The sequence below is a fragment of the Pecten maximus genome, chromosome 2, assembly GCF_902652985.1.
Source record: "Pecten maximus chromosome 2, xPecMax1.1, whole genome shotgun sequence".
Classification (NCBI taxonomy): domain Eukaryota; kingdom Metazoa; phylum Mollusca; class Bivalvia; order Pectinida; family Pectinidae; genus Pecten; species Pecten maximus.
In genome coordinates this window covers 34,149,950-34,167,466 of record NC_047016.1, presented here as the reverse complement: position 1 = coordinate 34,167,466, position 17,517 = coordinate 34,149,950, and the positions used below count along the sequence as shown (strand labels likewise).

General features: G+C 36.6%; 1 protein-coding gene across 1 annotated transcript in view; it reads left to right on the top strand.

The window, feature by feature from the left end:
• Window positions 1-15,611, top strand: part of LOC117342652 (neuronal acetylcholine receptor subunit alpha-10-like) — a 40,779-nt gene extending 25,168 nt beyond the window's left edge. Inside the window, exons 6-8 of the mRNA XM_033904852.1 lie at window positions 6,191-6,735; window positions 12,766-12,959; window positions 13,631-15,611. Of these exons, the coding sequence (XP_033760743.1) occupies window positions 6,191-6,735; window positions 12,766-12,959; window positions 13,631-14,266 (1,375 nt within the window). The 3' untranslated portion in view covers window positions 14,267-15,611. The remainder of the gene's footprint in view (window positions 1-6,190; window positions 6,736-12,765; window positions 12,960-13,630) is intronic.
• Window positions 15,612-17,517: the final 1,906 nt, after the last annotated feature.

Sequence of the window (17,517 nt, the reverse complement as noted above, 5' to 3'; positions counted from 1 at the left end):
GTGTTGTTGCTGAGGTAGCACTTTTGGAATATCGCGGAGATTCTGGACTATTTTTATTATTACAGACCCGAACCGAGACTTTTCCAATGAACTGATTGGAGCCAATGCTATTTTTCATAAAGCGTCGAGTTTTTCTTGCTTCTTTGTGAACAGTCTGTAACAGAAGTCAACGAGAAGCAGGTGAAACCAGATCACAAAAACGGCCAACGGTAATAGAACTTGATCTTGACCGGAATAAAGTGGAATAATATCGTGATACAGTACACTATAGAATTCATCCCTTCACGGGTTTATATAATTTTGTCCAGGAAAGTAAAGGCGTTATTGGGTCCATCTCTCGCTTAAAGCCTTCGGTACAACGGTTTCAGACAGCGAACATCACTACTTCGGAAATGCTCAGGATGATAAATGAATTTGCTTTAAGGCAATATGGCCATGTTTTGTCATTTTCATAAGACAAATTAGGTAAATCGAAAGAGACTTCCATATGCAGGGATCATTGGCCTACATTCGGACTTTGTTTCAAATTGATCTCGCCTTCAACTCAGATGAAATATAATCCATTTTCTGATGTTCACAGGGGTAATAACTCGTAAATCTCCTTCATCGTGTATACACGATCGACTTATTTCTGTTGTGATAGCATTCTCTGTGTTACGATATCTCAGTTTGTCGAGATTTGATCAATGTACTATCAGGTAATCTATGGATTACTCGAGGTAATATCTATATAATATAATTTAATTCGACATGTTTTGATTTTGTTGTGATATAAACGTGATAAAATGATTAATGAGTTTATTGATTAAGTTAAGGTTAGGTCGAAGGCAATGTTCAGTATTTAAGCCTACTATTCGGGGAAAGGGTAATGTAATGATAGACTATTTGGAAACTAAAGAGGTGTGGCGCATATTGCCCTGTTTCAATCTAACGGTGACCGTTTCCAAAATAATAATACCATTCAGTAATCAACATCAAATGCATACTTAATATAAAGTATTTAGTATAAAGATAAAAATGTTGAGATAAAACATTCCGATCGTATCGTTCAAAATAATGTACACAAACTGCAGCGTCGTCAAGAGTCATACATTGATAAATGGTTTAAAAATCTTATCTAATATGTCAATTTATTTTATTTCATGTGGTATTGATTGACTACATAATCCGATCACAACTTACAACACGCAAATGTACCAGCGCGATCAATTTTGGTACTGTGGGAATTATTGGGGCCACGTGATATTTTACCTGTATGTGGTATGTTGCCTAGGTCAGATTTAAGCGAAATGCGACCAAACATCTTTGAAATCATATCATATCAATTATCAATGTGCGTTAATCTCGAGGTAAAGTATATAAAATATTTGTTAATCGGTTAAGTTAAGGCTGTTTTAATGTTTAATCACAAACACCGATCATTACAGTAAAACCCGACAGATTTCGGAACCATAGGCAAGAGAGAACAATAAACAACAATAAACATAATGATAAACAACAGTGATAAACAATTCTCATAGCCACAACCATCAATAAGTAGAATCATCAACGACGATCAGCCGCCGTATATGTCTGATCTTTCTGCTGTTGTTTTTAGAGAAGAATAACGATCTATTCGAGATGAGTGGGTGTTCAGAATGTAAATGTTTTTCTTCCGTGACTTGCCGAATACACGTACATGTTAAGGCACATGCGCTTTGAATCGCTTAATTGAAGCTGAATTTATTACAAACGCATTTACAGTATGCCTGGAATTGGAAAACGAACATATTCATTAGGCAAACTCAAACAGCAAGAATGTACATGTATAAATGTTGTCGACATTTGCCAGCCTTCGGACGAAAATAAATCAATATCTTTGAACATCACTTCTGCTGGTTGTCAGTAAAATTGGAAAGATATAAACAGTTAACTAGTTATTTGTATCCTCCTAATGGTCGTCTCACTTTACCATTGGTATCAAATAAGTAAAAATGAATAAATAGATAAATCATCATACACTTAGCCTAATGAATCATTCACTAGAAATTTTGAACCTTTTATTCGGGCATGCTATGGTACTATGAGACACACTAGCAGTGCATATAGCTTATAAAGCTACTTATATAGATAGTGTGACCCGGGAACATCTTTAAACTCATTAAGAGGATCTGTCAAGTGTCTAAAGCGTAATTCTTTGTCCAGAAACTATTGATAACACAAGATGTCTTACTCAGAAATGCTATAAAAACATTTTCATACCGTAAGGGCATTTGAATTAGAGAAATTGCAGCGCAGCCGGGTATTAACAACAAGAGATCCCAGAGGGATCTTGGCGCCCACCATTGAATGATCTTTATAGGTTCCATGTCAGATTGATCTTTTCTCTACTTTTCCCTTCCTCTAAGTCTTACTAATCTGTGTAAATTCAGAAACAGCCCTCTAGTACTTTTCAAACAAGGGGAACCTATATATAAAATTTAAGATTTAGCGATAATGGCTGTCTGTTGTTTTCGGATTGGTCCCAAAATGCAACACCAGGGACCAAGGGGAACCTACATATGAAATTTGAGAAAGATCCCTTCATTACCTTCTGTAAAATAGCGATAACAAACTTCAATTGTCAAAATACAAGATGGCTGCCTGTCGGGCAGGTTGTTTTCTGACTGGTCTCAAAATCCAATATGCATAACTAGGCACAGAGGGCAACCTACAAATGAAATTTCACAAAGATCCCTTCAGCAATTTCTGATAAATAGCGATAACAAACTTCAATTGTCAAAATCAAAGATGGCTGCCTGTCGGCCATGTTGTTTTCCTATTAGTCCCAAGAATTAGATGCAATATGCAGAACTACAGACCAAGGAGAACTTGCAAAAATGTTTGAGAAAGATCCCTTCAGTACTTTCTGAGAAATAGCGATAACAAACTTCAATTGTCAAAATCCAAGATGGCTGCCTGTTGGCCATGTTGTTTTCCGATAGGTCTCAAAATGCAATATGCATAACTAGGCACAAAGGGGAACCTACATATGAAATTTGAGAAAGATCCCTTCAGTACTTTCTCAGAAATAGCGATAACAAACTTCAATTGTCAAAATCCAAGATGGCTGCCTGTCGGCCATGTTATTTTCCGATTGGTCTCAAAATGGAATATGCATAACTAGGCACCAAGGGGAATCTACATATCAAATTTGAGAAAGATCCCTTCAGTACTTTCTCAGAAATAGCGATAACAAACTTCAATTGTCAAAATCCAAGATGGCTGCCTGTCGGCCATGTTGTTTTCCGATTGGTCTCAAAATGCAATATGCATAACTAGGCACCAAGGGAAACCTACATATGAAATTTGAGAAAGATCCCTTCAGTACTTTCTCAGAAATAGCGATAACAAACTTCAATTATCAAAATCCAAGATGGCTGCCTGTCGGCCATGTTGTTTTCCGATTGGTCTCAAAATGCAATATGCATAACTAGGCACCAAGGGGAATCTACATATGAAATTTGAGAAAGATCCCTTCAGTACTTTCTCAGAAATAGCGATAACAAACTTCAATTATCAAAATCCAAGATGGCTGCCTGTCGGCCATGTTGTTTTCCGATTGGTCTCAAAATGCAATATGCATAACTAGGCACCAAGGGAAACCTACATATGAAATTTGAGAAAGATCCCTTCAGTACTTTCTCAGAAATAGCGATAACAAACTTCAATTGTCAAAATCCAAGATGGCTGCCTGTCGGCCATGTTGTTTTCCGATTGGTCTCAAAATGCAATATGCATAACTAGGCACCAAGAGAAACCCACATATGAAATTTGAGAAAGATCCCTTCAGTACTTTCTGAGGATTAGCGATAACAAAAATTGTTTACGGACGGACGGAGGGACGGACGGACGGAGGGACGGACGGACGGACGGACGACGGACCACGGACGCAGGGCGATTTGAATAGCCCACCATCTGATGATGGTGGGCTAATAACACCTGTCACAGGTGACCATCTCAGGTTCATTTTAGGCAGGTTTGAGCTGACTAGTACTCCCACTAGTGAACTTGAGAGTTTGAAATGTGGAAAGTTTAGTGATGGTGGAAGGCGCACGGAACACAACGAAGGACAAAACACAATGGTTACAGGTCATACTGACCCTTTGGTTAAGATGACCTAACAAGAGATCCCAGAGGGATCTTGGCGCCCACCATTGAATGATCTTCATAGGTTCCATGTCAGATTGATCTTTTCTCTACTTTTCCCTTCATTTTACTAATCTGTATCAATTGAGAAATATCCCTCCAGTACTTTTTAAACAAGGGAAATTAAACTTAGATATGAAATTTGAGATTAAGCGATAATGGTTGTCTGTCGACAATGTTTTCAGATTGGTCCAAAAAATGCAATACGACGGACCAAGGAGAACCTATATATGAAAATTGAAAAAGATCCCTTCAGTACTTTTTCAGAAATAGCGATAACAAACTTCTATGGTCAAAATCCAAGATGGCTGCCTGTCGGCCATGTTGTTTTCTGATCGGTCCCAAAATGCAATATGCATAACTAAGCACCAAGGAGAACCTACATATGAAATTTGAGAAGGATCCCTTCAGTACTTTCTCAGAAATAGCGATAACAAACTTCAAAGGTCAAAATCCAAGATGGCTGCCTGTCGGCCATGTTGTTTTCCGATCGGTCCCAAAATATAACATGCATAACAAGGCACCAAGGGGAATCTACGTATGAAATTTGAGAAAGATCCCTTCAGTACTTGCTCAAAAATAGCGATAACAAACTTCAATTGTCAAAATCCAAGATGGCTGCCTAACGGCCATCTTGTTTTCCGATCGGTCCCAAAATGCAATGTGCATAACTAGGCACCAAGGGGAACCCACATATGAAATTTGAGAAAGATCCCTTCAGTACTTTCTCAGAAATAGCGATAACAAACTTCTATGGTCAAAATCCAAGATGGCTGCCTGTCGGCCATTTTGTTTTCTGATCGGTCCCAAAATGCAATATGCGTAACTAGGCACCAAGGGGAACCTACATATGAAATTTGAGAAAGATCCCTTCAGTACTTTCTCAGAAATAGCGATAACAAACTTCAATTGTCAAAATCCAAGATGGCTGCCAAACGGCCATCTTGTTTTCCGATCGGTCCCAAAATGCAATGTGCATAACTAGGCACCAAGGGGAACCCACATATGAAATTTGAGAAAGATCCCTTCAGTACTTTCTCAGAAATAGCGATAACAAACTTCTATGGTCAAAATCCAAGATGGCTGCCTGTCGGCCATTTTGTTTTCTGATCGGTCCCAAAATGCAATATGCGTAACTAGGCACCAAGGGGAACCTACATATGAAATTTGAGAAAGATCCCTTCAGTACTTTCTCAGAAATAGCGATAACAAACTTCAATGGTCAAAATCCAAGATGGCTGCCTGTCGGCCATGTTGTTTTCCGATCGGTCCCAAAATGCAATATGCATAACTAGGCACCAAGGGGAACCTACATATGAAATTTGAGAAAGATCCCTTCAGTACTTTCTCAGAAATAGCGATAACAAACTTCTATGGTCAAAATCCAAGATGGCTGCCTGTCGGCCATTTTGTTTTCTGATCGGTCCCAAAATGCAATATGCGTAACTAGGCACCAAGGGGAACCTACATATGAAATTTGAGAAAGATCCCTTCAGTACTTTCTCAGAAATAGCGATAACAAACTTCAATGGTCAAAATCCAAGATAGCTGCCTGTCGGCCATGTTGTTTTCCGATCGGTCCCAAAATGCAATATGCATAACTAGGCACCAAGGGGAACCTACATATGAAATTTGAGAAAGATCCCTTCAGTACTTTCTCAGAAATAGCGATAACAAGAATTGTTTACGGACGGACGGAGGGACGGACGGACGGAGGGACGGACGGAGGGACGGACGGACGGACGGACGGACGACGGACCACGGACGCAGGGCGATTTGAATAGCCCACCATCATCAGATGGTGGGCTAATAAAATATACCTGTAACGGACTGATGGCGCTTAACACGGACGGTATCAGTGTTAACAATGGAACAAATTGAGGCAGGGGAAAACGATCATATATAGATATATATACATTATTGTAAGTGATAAATGCTGATATTGGTTATAATACTTGGTCGTTGTTATAATTACTTATAATGCAGCATGATGACTTATGACAATGTTTGATTTTATTTGCAGTGCAGATGATGGATCGACGGGTTTTATGCAGGGGACGTATGTTCTTGTCAATCACAACGGAACGGTCAAGTGGCCGGTACCGGTCAAGTTGAAGAGCTCTTGTAAGGTAGACATCACGTATTTTCCGTTTGATGACCAAGAGTGCATCCTTAGGTTTGGTTCGTGGATCTATAGCGGTTTATGGATGGACTACTTCTCGGAGCACAACGAGACACCGATAAATCTAGGCTCCTACGTTGATAATAGTGAGTGGGATCTTCTTACTGTCAAACTCAAGAAAAATATTCGTACGCATTCTTGTTGTCCGGACCCACATCCGGATATGACGTACGTTCTTCACATTCGCCGAAAAACATTCTACTACATCTTTAATATCATTGTTCCTTGTGTAATGTTATCGACATTAACTTTGCTGACATTTTGGTTGCCACCTACTTCCGGTGAGAAGATAACTCTAGGGCTGTCTGTGTTTTTGGCGTTCTCCATGTTCATGCTCCTGATTGCAGAAGAGGTGCCTGCCACATCAGAGGCTGTCCCTTTAATAGGTAAGTAATATAGTCTTAAAAGTAGATGCATGTTCCCCATTGCTTTTATTGTGCAATGTTATATTCAATATTCGTCATGTACAACAATAATATGTAAAAGTGTCATTCGATTGAGGTACTTTTGTATCGTATTTGTATCGTCCTCGCACGGCACCATAGTGCCACAAATGTTTGCTTTTCTCCTTAGATCAAAAGAAAAAAATCAAGTTCATACATATACATGTATATAAAAAGTATATGGAGTCGTTCATCCACTTTGACCCCGTTTATAAAGCCTTAAACTATCTGGTCTAGTATTGTGGTAGACCCGATCTCTCTGGAAGTACATAATGATTTTCGCGTTTGGTTGGTTATGTTTTCATTAAATGTAAATCTGGTTGATTGTTTGTGTGTCAATCGAATGCCTAGTAGATACCATACACACGCCTTCCATACTTTATTCATGACATAACAATTAAAACGTGAACAGTGCGACACTCATTTTCTTTCTAAGGAAAGAAATTTAAAAGAAAAAAAAACAAAAAAAGAAAACAAAAAAACCCACTTCGACAAAGCGTCAAAGAAAGACGTCTCGCTGGTTTTTTTCTATTGCTGTATTTTTTTTCTTTTCTAACTGTTTGTTGTTGTTGTTGTTGTTGTTGTTGTTTTCGGTATAATTTTGTTTTTGTATGTTATCAATGTACAACTGTATGAGTTTATTATCGAACTTGTTTTCTAGTCACACCAAAAAGGAAAGAGTATAAGTGACAGTGGTCTCCTATTTCATCTTCACCAAAATGAGTCATTTTGTAAATAATGCCTTATAGCGTTTAATAGATTGTATTGGCTCATTCAAGCGTAAAATAATTAGATAATTATACATATTCATCTTCGAAAGATTGAAGTCACCAGATTCAAAAACATTTGAAAGAAACAATACATTTGATGTTATCATATAATGTGAATGCTGTGATATATTTGTTTAAGCATACACTATGTACGTGTTGCTTTACATCGAAACCTATTGTCAAAATAGTTCCACTCGTAGAAGCTTGCGATAAATTTGAAGTAATTATGGTTAATCAAATAACATAAAAAATACCTTAATATAAAGATATAATGCTGTATATACCTAAGCTAGCAGTATACCACGTACTACTTACTCAAATTTTTTATTGTTTGCAATTTAGTCAAACTAGGTTAAGACCAGATACATCTGTAGGTGATGCATTCCTTTTAATATATCAATAACTGAATTTAATTCAATAATCTAATAATTATTACACCTCATGCCAATTGGAGAGCTCTTAAAGTATTTTAATGTAATCTAGTCTGAAAAAGATATTTTACTAATTCAATAAGCGGATTATGTCTTGTTTTAAATTACCATTGAACGAACGCCACTCTTACTGTCAACGAGAATGCATTCATATATTGCCTATCAATAAATTCCGACAACCGTTCAGTAGCTTTCTATTTCATGGATCACCCTGGTGTTAAGTTTTAGTATCTGAGACATCAAAGCGCTGAAGTAAAGTTAGTAAGAATTACTTCGTACAGAAATTTAATTATAATCATCGGCGAACTTAAGACGATTTTGTTAGCATTGAATGTAATATTTCCTTTTAGCAATATACTTTTATCAAAAGGTAGAAGATTCGCATGAATTAGTGTAAATTTAATTTCACAAAATCTGAAAATTTCCCTTAAGTTGGGTTTTCTTTCTGAGCCTTGAGTCAAACTTCGTGTAAAATATGCAAATGTTTTGTTTGAATGATGTAATAATATTTGTCTATGAGTTCAACAACTTTTACAATTGACAAAGGTAACTGTACAGACAACAAATTTCCTGCAATTTACGACCGACATTCTCATATGATATGTGAATATATATGGCACCTAGGTTTTCTGTTGATAATATAATCTATTAATTGTACCCGTTCTAATACAGAAGTCAAACCTTACATTCCTGACACATCCAGTAAAATTACACGCATTCCCTTATCAGTGGCGTAGGAAGTCGTCAAAAAGTGGGGGGGGGCACAAATTTTTTAACCTTAAATTTTACGCACTAAACAAATCGTATGCCATCTCCGCAAAATCAGCCAATAATTATCATTTCAACATCCCATGATAATTTTGATAATTTATGTAGTACAAAATAAGTTATTTACGCAAATTAGGAAATATTATTTATGGCAAAACATGAATCACCAGGCCCGGCCAGGATTTTCGAAAGGGCGGGGGGTCCAGTAATTTAGTAATAATGCGATCGTCGTAGGCGCGAGCCGTTTTTTTTTTTTTTTTAACGAGGGGTCTGAGGGTCCAGGGCAGCGCCCTGATAGGGGGTTCAAGGGGGTCTAAGCCCTCCGCGGAAAATGAAATATAGCACATTTCCAATAATTCGGGATCAGGCGCGGATCCCGGAGTTTTCGAAAGGGGGGTCCATTAAATAAGTGATCATGCTCGCGCCATAGGCGCGAGACGATTTTTTTTTCCTTTTTGCGAGAGGTCTGGGGGCCGCCAAGCGGGTACCAGGGTGGCAAAGCCCCCCTGTGGATCTGCAATCGAAAGGGGGGCAGTGATTTAGTGATAAAGCGAGCGCCGTAGGCGCGAGCCGATTTTTTTTTGTATTTCCTCGTACTGTTGGTAAATAGTATCACTCGATTCACGTTAAAACCACGCATTCTTATTCATGTTGTGTTTCTGTCTTGTTCTCATTATGAGCTCAATTAACTTCACAAATTATCATCAACTTATTGAATCTATGTGATGAAGTTAGCAAAATTTCGTATTAAGATATAAATATTGACTTACCAGGCTAGTGCAGACGACCGACACACAGGTCTGAGGATTGATATACTAGTATAAAAGTCGGAATGTTCCGGATGTACAAGATAAAGTTTTTATCGTTGCCTTCAAGAAAACATTATCGGTTCGAAAATATACAGATATTTATCGAAATGAATATATAAATTCGTGTTTTTTCCCCTTTTTTAGATTTAGGATGTCAAAAAGGGGGGGGGGGGGGGGGGGGGGGGGGGGGCAAAAAGATATACCTCTGCAATCGTATCAGCCAAGGGGCTCCGAGAGAGGTGCACGTCATGCTCCAGTAGGAGTTTTGGAGATGCTGGAAGTCTTGTCGCATGTCCCGATTAAAGTTTGATTTCAACAACTACGATGAATGTTACATTTATAAAATATACATGAACCGAAAGATTAAAGTCTTCTGAAGAGATTTGTAGTAGAATTATGTAGGAAGGTGACTTTGTTTGGACAAAAAGGATCAATGGTTCCCTAGTCTTTATATATAGGTATTTCTGGCTATTTTTTTTTTGCAAGACTAATCAAGCCCGCGTGCTCTAACCAATCACCTGCTATGTTTATATGGAACAACTCGCCTATATATTTATACAACATTCGTCTAGGACTTAATTTAGTATTTTTTCCAGCAAACCACAGTAAACTATATAATGAAATAGAAATGCTTCACAGAATAATGAAGACTTTAAGCCGAATACCTAAATGTTGAACGACGCAAAGGTCGTTAGTCCTAGAATAAAACCCGCCCCCTTCTGTCTGTGAGAGACATTATATGTCCTGGAGTAGACATTGAAATTTAGAATGGACCTGGGACAAAAGGTTCATTTGACGACCAGTAGCCATTTTGAGACTTAAAATAAGCTACACAGTAATAGGTCTGCCCCTCCCTACGTGGTAATTTTCAGATGTCTGTTAGAATTTATGTACTAGTAATGTATATTGGTGCTGGAGAACGGAAAAAAAGACAACGGACATTTAATAGCTGCATTGTCTATATTTGAAAAAAAAAATACATTAAATGACCGGCAATTTTGCAGACTTTTTACTTTCCATAATTTCTCGCTGCAATGTCTAAAGTTCGGAGCAATGATGCATATATATATATATATATATTGTATAATAAAAGAAAGCCAGATATAACTTGCCGGTGTCTGCGCTTGCAATTTGTCAGTATATTCTTACACAAACATAACGTTAACTGTTCTGAATATGATTTAAATCAATGTCCTCAAGCAATTTGTATAGTCGGAGCTTTAGTATCATACGATTTCATGTAGGGTAACACTACGGTTTCACCAATAATCAACAGTCCCTAAAACTCTACCTTAACAGTGATAACCAGTATCATTCATATACGGACGAGGAATAAACTATGTATCGTATTAGATAGTATTTATTATACTACTGACCTGTATCTTTTTCTAACCACTTCCCTTAGTTAAAGATTTTAAAGTAATAGAAAATTAATGCAATTGTTTCATGTCAATTCTATGATTTGACAACCTTGCAAAACATGAGAAGTTATTTGATTTATGTGTCGGCTTTGGCAACTTATAGATACTGAAAATTAAATAATATCCTATGTCTTTGTTTGACCGTTGCTTTACTGAATGTCAGGCCGCCAGGATCTGGGTTTTATATATTCAGTCTTCGTTTGTGTTAGCTGCTAACAAGGATATTCATTCAGGTGCAAGTTCAGCGGAGAGAATATGGGAAAGGATTATGGCTGTTGAAGGAAGCCTAGCACAATTAGCCTGGTTGAAATGTCCAAATTAAAATACAGCATGCCAACGCAATCAACAGGCGGGAAATACCAGGTTATTAACCTAAGATAATGATAAAGGAGCAACAATTAAAGAAGCAGGCTTAATATTTCATCCACACAGTGTATGGCATTGGTCTGATGTCTGGCGTCTAATAAAGGAAGCCTGTCTATTTTTGTCTCCTGCCTGGGTAAAAGACAATTTCTAACGACTGAGAATTAATATCGGTGTTTCGAGCAAACTTCCGTTTGTTTACGCTTGTTCGTAGTATCAGAATCGTTGTTAAAAGCAGGTAATGAAATCGATAATCAGTTATTCTAATGGGATCGTCGAAAAGTATGCCTTTTATAGGTTGCCGTCGATTTAAAACATCTCTTTTATTAAGATTGCTACTGGTATATATAGAGGAGTGTGAATAGATATAAGGTCGGGAGCCTTACAGAAAAAAAATTCTACATGTGTAGTCATCACGTCAATTGAAAAGATAAAATGCACACATATTTGGTCTTTCCGCTGACAGCACATGCACAAGAGTATAATCCTTCAAACATCATTGATATATTATTTGTTGGGTCTTCAGAAAAAGAAATCCAGAAAAAAGTTTTTAGAATCATAATGAACTGTGAAAATATGGACAATGTATTGATGAGTCATATGAATTTCAAAAGCATAAACAGAACATTATTCTCTGTTTACTTTTCTACGGAGCCCCTTTACTGAAATTCATTATAAACTGTTTATGACTTTGACATCATTCTTTAACTCTGAAGAAAATATATTTTCCACAGCTTCAAACAAGAATCCGCCATGAAAAAGGTAGACAACAGGACGAAATAGTATTTGTAAAACGAAATAAAATTTCGATAAAACGAAAAGTTATTTCAATATAACGAAATCATTTTTCGATAAAACGTAAGAGTAATTCATTAAAACGAATTGCTATTTCGAAATAACGAAATAAAACAAGTGTGTTGCATGTCAGTCAAGTGACTGTGTACTTGTCTAATAATTATGTTAAACTTTAAAATACATTTTGTATAGCAATCTGATAATTTCTATATTTATTTGATTCCATTCTAATTGACACTAGAAACGTCGTTCAAATTATAGCGTAGGTTTAAATATCGTAGTCTTGTAATCTTGAAATATCATTGGAAAGGTACATGGTATTGTCCTGATTATGTTATGTTATTATACTAGTTATAAAGTATTTTACTAAGCTAAAATTGTTTATGGTATTTGTTACACTCTTGGATAACTCAAACATGATGCAAAACACTTTAGCGATTTATAGCAGTGATAACGTTACAAACATTTCGATTGTAATCGCTATTGTGTGTCTGTCTTACATTTGGTTGTCTTGTTTGCAATTCTTGTTGATTCAAGGTTCAAGGTAATTGTAAAAGAAAAAGCTGACATTATGTACTTATTTAAATCGCTATTTTATCTCTATTTTTGTCTATAGGTATCTACCTTTGTGTGGTGATGACGATGACGTCACTCTCTGTGATAATGGCTGTCATGGTGATAAATCTGTACAATAGGGGCATGAAAACAAGACGAGCCCCTAATTGGCTGCGGCACATTGCGCTGAAGTGGCTATCAAGGCCACTAAAGATGAAACACGACATACAGAAAGTAGCGAAAGCTATATCTTTGGTAAGTTCATTCTAAAACAACTCGCTGTAGGGAAATCACGACGATTAAATCTGAAATGGTGCATGGATCTCCAGCTTCGTCTTCGATTTAATGGTAGGACTCTATTTAAGAACTTCTTCTATAGACCATGCAAATGTACATATCGAAACGTTTCTTCAATGTGTAGAAAATTTACATAATTAGAAATCATTATTTGTGAAACATTAAAAAACGTTTTTCCTGTGAACGTTTGGGCAACTTTCCTGAGTATCAACAATACAGTGAATTTTCAGTCTATTTAGAGTTTTCGATTCTGCAAGACCACAAATATTTCTCAACAATGCAAAACATGCAACGAGCAATAACGTTTCTATCGCCATTATTGATCTAGCTGTTGGAATCGAATTTTTAATTTGAAAAAACTTAACATAACGTCTGTTGCAGTTTGAAGGCAATTCTTGTAATAAGCAAAAATGAATGAATGAAATATCAAATAAATCAAAATTGTTTCTATGGAAACCAAGAATTCAATTGTATTGACATTCTTCTTGGATGTTTATTGTTGAATGTTAATCTGAACTAGCTGTATACATTAGATTGTGTGTCGTGTCCTTTGTATTTTCAAAACAGTAGTTATAATTTATCGAGAACTGAACTACTTTAGTTATGATTCGATAACTTTTTTGCTTCAGGAAGATGAATTGGAAGGTGCTTATAGATGTAAAAAGCATGGAAAACTAGACACCAAGAACATTCCTAACAAATCTAGTCCGGACACAGAAGATACAGCAATGTTAGATAAAGAGACGACCATCCGAAATAGAAGGTATGATAAAAATGACGTCATGACGACGTCATTCGTAGAGGAGAATGATGAACAGGAGGTGATTTGGTTACGACGAGAAGACTTTAAAGAAGAGACTGCCGAGTGTTCACGAAATGCGTGGGGGGATATACAGGAAATTCAACAAAGTAGCAAAGATAACAATAACCGCGCGAAAAAAGGCGCGCGAAAAAAGACAAGTGGAAAAGCTCCGGCGACTGCCGTGACACCAGTCTTGCCGGACGAAACAAAGTCTACACAGACAGAGGGGGCATTAGGTACATTCCTTGCAGAGTGTCGCAATCAAAACGAATTGTTCGCACGAAAAATGATCGTTGCGGAATGGCAACGGATAGCAGCCGTCACCGACCGGATCTTGTTCTGGTTCTACTTCCTCAGTACTCTGACGTCATATATTGTCATCCTCATCGTGGTGCCAAACTCCAATTATTCTAGGTGGAATGAAGAGATTCTTCCCATGCATACGGTATCCCAGGCGAGCTGATGGGAATATTATAAATGGCTGTGACACTCTGATTCATATGGATAATGTATTTGTGGTTAATCCAAAGCTGCAAATCATATTTGTATTTCCGGTTTAATGCCAGGGATAAGATGCTGTTGCATTCATTGAATTCCATTAACTATATTTGCATATGCAAGCGAGTACATTCCTGCTATCACTAATTACTATCTTTTTTCATATTCTTAAACTCTTTGTAGTTGTAAGCGAAATAAAACAAGTTCCATAATGCATAGATTTCATAATGACACAGCAGGTTGTGAATGGCTACAATAATGACGTCATCTGAGCATTATTTATATGACTGTTATCATGGAGTACCGAGTTATATATAACGAGCGTATCTTTGATATTAAGTTTGCTTGTAAACTTGCATGTATCAATATGTGTAACATCAAAATGATACATGATGATGAACTTTAGTTTGACATCACTTTGAAAATGATAGACATAGCGCCACGACAGCACTTTTCTCTGAAAACATTAATGTATTATTGGTAAACGTCTGGATCAGATATTTAGTAATCATGGATTTTCTCTGAAAGGCAAGTCTGTTGTTCGGATATTTTATGAAATAGAATAATTCATCTTGGAGATCCATATGACAACATGATAGGAAACGAGCGAGTGCTTGCTTTCATTTTATTTGTGATTGACAGGAACTATCACACTAGGTACATGAATATTCGATTTGTTGTCGTGATTATGGAACTATCAATGGTTGTTTTATATAAGATTTTGTAAATTTAGGTCTCTGTAGCAATGCACAAGAACCTTATAATTATCGTGATGGAGCAGTTATTGATGGTAATGTTAAGGGGAATATATATCTAACCCTTAAAACGCCCATCTCTAGATTTCCATATCCTGCGATGCAGACATGGCTACCGCGCATTTTTATCCTGCAATACTCCAGCACGCTAGATAAACATTTATTGCGTCAAAAATTCCGATACCATAGCAATAATGCCGCGTGCGGCTATGTTGATGTTTTATGTAAATCAGATTTCTATCAGACAATCAGTCTGCTATATATTATGTACATAGATGTATAAAGATTCATATTGTACTATATATACTTGTTATGACGCCAGATAATAAATGTCTCGAAGAATAGTCTTATGCCGGAGTGCAAATAAACGACACTCTTTTAAATTTTTCGCACGACGGTCTAAAAGCAATTTAAGGAGTGAATGTGTCCATTATGCTTAATGGGTAAAAAGTTTCACCTTTTTTAGCGAATTACTCGGTAGCATTGAATTATATATCAAGTTTAAAGGGTTATCTTTTTTTAGCAGGAAAGAGATAATTTGTGAATATATATACGAAAAAACCATTAATATATATCCGATATTTAAGCGTTGATTTAGTCTTTTACATTGAAAATACACCACGCACGAGGCACTTAGTTGCAACTTTAGGCCCCGAAAATGTATAAATAGCATGCGTTATCAGTACTCGTACTGTGTGGTAAATTAAGAAATCATCCGTGTATTGTTGAATTCAGTGTTAACTAAGTATGTGCAATTTTTAATTGCGACTGAACACCTCTTAATTATTTCTAATCAAACTATTACCTGTAAACCTGCTCCCTCAAGCTAGGTATGTAGACAGGCCACGCGAGGCGTCCCTCGCGGTCTATGCCGAGTGCGTGATAAGCATTCATGTCTAGTCAAAGCAACGCCAGGTGTCCCGATTAGCGATAGTTGATTTTGCAGGTATCAAATAAGTTTGGTAGTAATTAAATACGACTTGGCAATTTAAAAGCAGACTAATTGATGTTCTGACCTAATTTTACCAACATATATAGACATATTTCTACAGTAGCCCTTTCGTATTTTCAATATATTAAACGGACCATTCATTACAGTTAACTATCGATAGTTTCTGATTCAAATAAAACATATAACCACGCGGAGACTCAACATTAACATTTCTAATACAAGCAAGTTTATCTATTTTGTCACAAATGAAACGTGTGCTGTTTTGGGGCCTATAGCTTCACAATGGCCGACCAGCTTTGCGATTGATATGTACAGTAACGTAGAAGCGATCGTAATTATCATGAAATGAAGAAAGTTTAATGATCAATCAACATTAAACTAGATGAAATACTATCATTTTACTAATTATTCAAATTAGGATAGCCATGTCTCAGACAAATGACCGACAATGACAACGTTATACATCACGGACGACATGGTTTCCTGTAGGAACTTGCGTCTTGGATGTGGAAATATTCGCTTGTCAATATTTTCACGTGTTATTATATTCGCGTGTGGATATTTTCGCGGAGATTTAATGAACGCGAAATAAGCGAAAATTTCCTTAAAAATGAAAGTGATGACGATTTGTGGTATAGTTGATAAGTTCTGAGAAATATGAATTCTGTCTACTTGTCTACGCAAAATACAAACGAGGTAAATATACAATATATTAGCTTTACAGTATAAGTACTACTATCTAAATATTGCAATTCATTAAGGGGATTTACTGTTTTGCATACTTTACTTTGTTCATAGGATAAGCTTTTGGTACAAGGTGACTATGCTTAGAGTTGGAGGAACAATGTTTTCCATCCCTTAATCGCTTTTGCACATCAGCTAAATCTTGTTTCCTCTGATGGGAAAATTTCTGGCTTTTTTAATAATAATTTCGGATTATCACATAAGAAATATCCTCACCTCCACTTTTTTACTTAGTTTAATGTTTTTAAAACTCCTCTTTTATTGAAGCTGCTGAAAGAGAATATGGCTTTGGCGAGTTAGTTTATTTTGTTTTATGACTAAGATGATTTGATTATTTTACAGAAACGTTTAGAAGCTTTTAAATTCTGCCAGATAATTAGCATGCTTGCCAATCGGAAGCTTACAGTAAAAAACAAAACAATAAAAGTAACAGAATCGGGTTGTTTATGTATTATGAACACTGATTTTTTGACGAGCCATGAATATTAAGTGGGAGTTGAAAATTTAATGCTGATTAGAATACCGATTTCATTTTGTTTAAAAATGCTTATTTATCTCAGTCTTCCAAGCAGTAGTACATGTATGTATTTGTATGCAAGAATCCTCTACCAATCGATTATCTATACGCATTTCCATGTAAGGGAATAACTGCAACACCCGTTGGTAAAAAGCCCAACCGAGGCCTGCAATTGAATAAGTATGTGTAAGTTCGGTTTGCGTTCACAATAATATGAATCATATCCATTTAAGCTACGTTAATCCAAT